The sequence below is a fragment of the Setaria italica genome, chromosome IV (assembly GCF_000263155.2).
Source record: "Setaria italica strain Yugu1 chromosome IV, Setaria_italica_v2.0, whole genome shotgun sequence".
NCBI lineage: Eukaryota > Viridiplantae > Streptophyta > Magnoliopsida > Poales > Poaceae > Setaria > Setaria italica.
In genome coordinates, this window is record NC_028453.1 from 4,241,751 (window position 1) to 4,243,649 (window position 1,899).

The following is a 1,899-nucleotide window of genomic DNA, read 5'->3' on the forward strand; positions in this document are numbered from 1 at the left end:
GGGAAACCCAGCAATTTCTACCATATCACCGATCCATTTGTCAACCATGTAGGCACGGGCTAGTTGCAAAACAATGGAGCATTATGCCTCCACTTGCATTATCCACGGTGTGCATTAGGACAAATGACGCCACATGGACACCAAAGCGGCAATCAGCGGCTTCCATTGGTGTCATGAGCTTGTCATCTTCAGACATGGACGGTTTGTACTTATTGTATTATCTGCGTGTAATCGCATGACCCGGATCCAAAGAATGGGATTCTTAAACTGTGCAGAGATCTGAAGAAGAAGTAAAACAATTTTCAGTGCCGTTACAAAACGCCATCTTCATTGACCTGGCGCAGTTTAACGGGTCTGGGATCAGAACGAGACAAGGCTGTGGTTACTGAAAATTGTAGTGTCGGTTTCTTTTGCTTGGTTTACTTTATCTGAAACTGGAAGGATAGCGTATGGAGCTTACAAGTTGCAGGCACCAGAAAACTGCTGCATAATACTCAGAGCAACAGCAATGCCAACCGTGCAACTAGACAGGCAGTAAAAAAAATCAACTAGGTGTTTTCCACAAAAAAAACAGGTCTTTTTCTTCGAATGCTCAATGAGCAAAGATTAATTTCAGAGGAAACCAAAGGAAAATTTCGATCCACAGGAATTTGTTTACTGTCATTTGATTGAAAGTTACTGCTTGGAAAATTCAGGATTTCTCTGACCACGTAAAAGTAGCACGTCAAAGACAACATCAAATCTTTGTCCGCTGAATTTGTCAAAAGGTGAAAACATCCGAGCACGAACTGGAACACGTATGAACGCCATGCCACGGAAATCCACACGACCTCTTCAGTCTTTGGGTCTTCAGGGACGGTGTAAAAAAGGACATACCTTGTCCACAACGGCAAGAACTCTCTCTCTCTCTCTCTCTCTCACTTCGTGAACAGGCAACCTTACAGTACCAACCAGAACAGAGTTGAACTGTCAAAGTTTGGTCGCAGAAAGCATGGCACGCAGAATTGTTCAACTGCACGCTCAAAATTGTTCGATACAAAATTGCATAAAAAAGGAATCTCAAACACGAACACAAAATGAAACAAGTCATGTTCGTAGAGATTTCCATTCATCCGGCTGTTCTTTTTTCCACAGATTAACCTGACAGCGAGCAAGAACTAATATGTACATACATGTCTGTTGCTTGTCAGTCAAAACAGTAAACGGAACTAAAAAAGAAGTACGAATAATTAGGCTGGGAAAAGAGGGGGGAAGTGATCAAGATTCAAGAACAGGGGAGAAACACAGAGCAAGAAGCTAATTCAGCTTTCAACTCCCCGTAAACAAATACGAGCTCCTGGTGTTAACTGATCGCGCTTCTGCTACCGACCCGACGCGTCTCTTCCGATCCAAGAACAAAATAACGTTACTTGCCTTTGCAAATCCGCTCCAATCCAGCTTGATATGTGAGGAGAAGAGGAGGGAGGAGGAGCTCAGGCCTTGACGACGGTCATCATGCGCTTGAACTCCTCGAAGCTGACCATGCCATCACCGTCGCTGTCGACGAGTCGTATCATGTCGCGGCACTCGGCGACGGCGGGCCTGCCGGCGCCGGAGCCGGCGCGGCGCATGCCGAGGGAGCCCAGCACGGTGCCGAGCTCCTCGGCGGAGATGAGCCCGTCCTTGTTGCCGTCGAAGACGTCGAACGCCTCCCGCAGGTCCCTCTCCTCCTCATCATCACAAGCTGGGAAGCGAATGCCAGAATCAATATCAAAATTAGGGTCTTCAGATTCACCAATAAATATGTTTGACTTGGTCAGAAAAGCGTTTCCAACCCATCTGAAAATAAATGAAGTCAATTTTTATTAAATAAAAAATTTTACTGTTAAGCACATCATATATTATGAAATAGTTAACTAT

General features: G+C 45.1%; 1 protein-coding gene across 1 annotated transcript in view; it reads right to left on the reverse strand.

Moving 5' to 3' along the window:
* Positions 1-1,026: 1,026 nt before the first annotated feature.
* LOC101773236 (probable calcium-binding protein CML30) overlaps positions 1,027-1,899 on the reverse strand; it is a 1,661-nt gene continuing 788 nt past the window's right edge. The window contains exon 2 of the mRNA XM_014804986.2: positions 1,027-1,720. Within this exon, the coding sequence (XP_014660472.1) occupies positions 1,473-1,720 (248 nt within the window). The 3' untranslated portion in view covers positions 1,027-1,472. The remainder of the gene's footprint in view (positions 1,721-1,899) is intronic.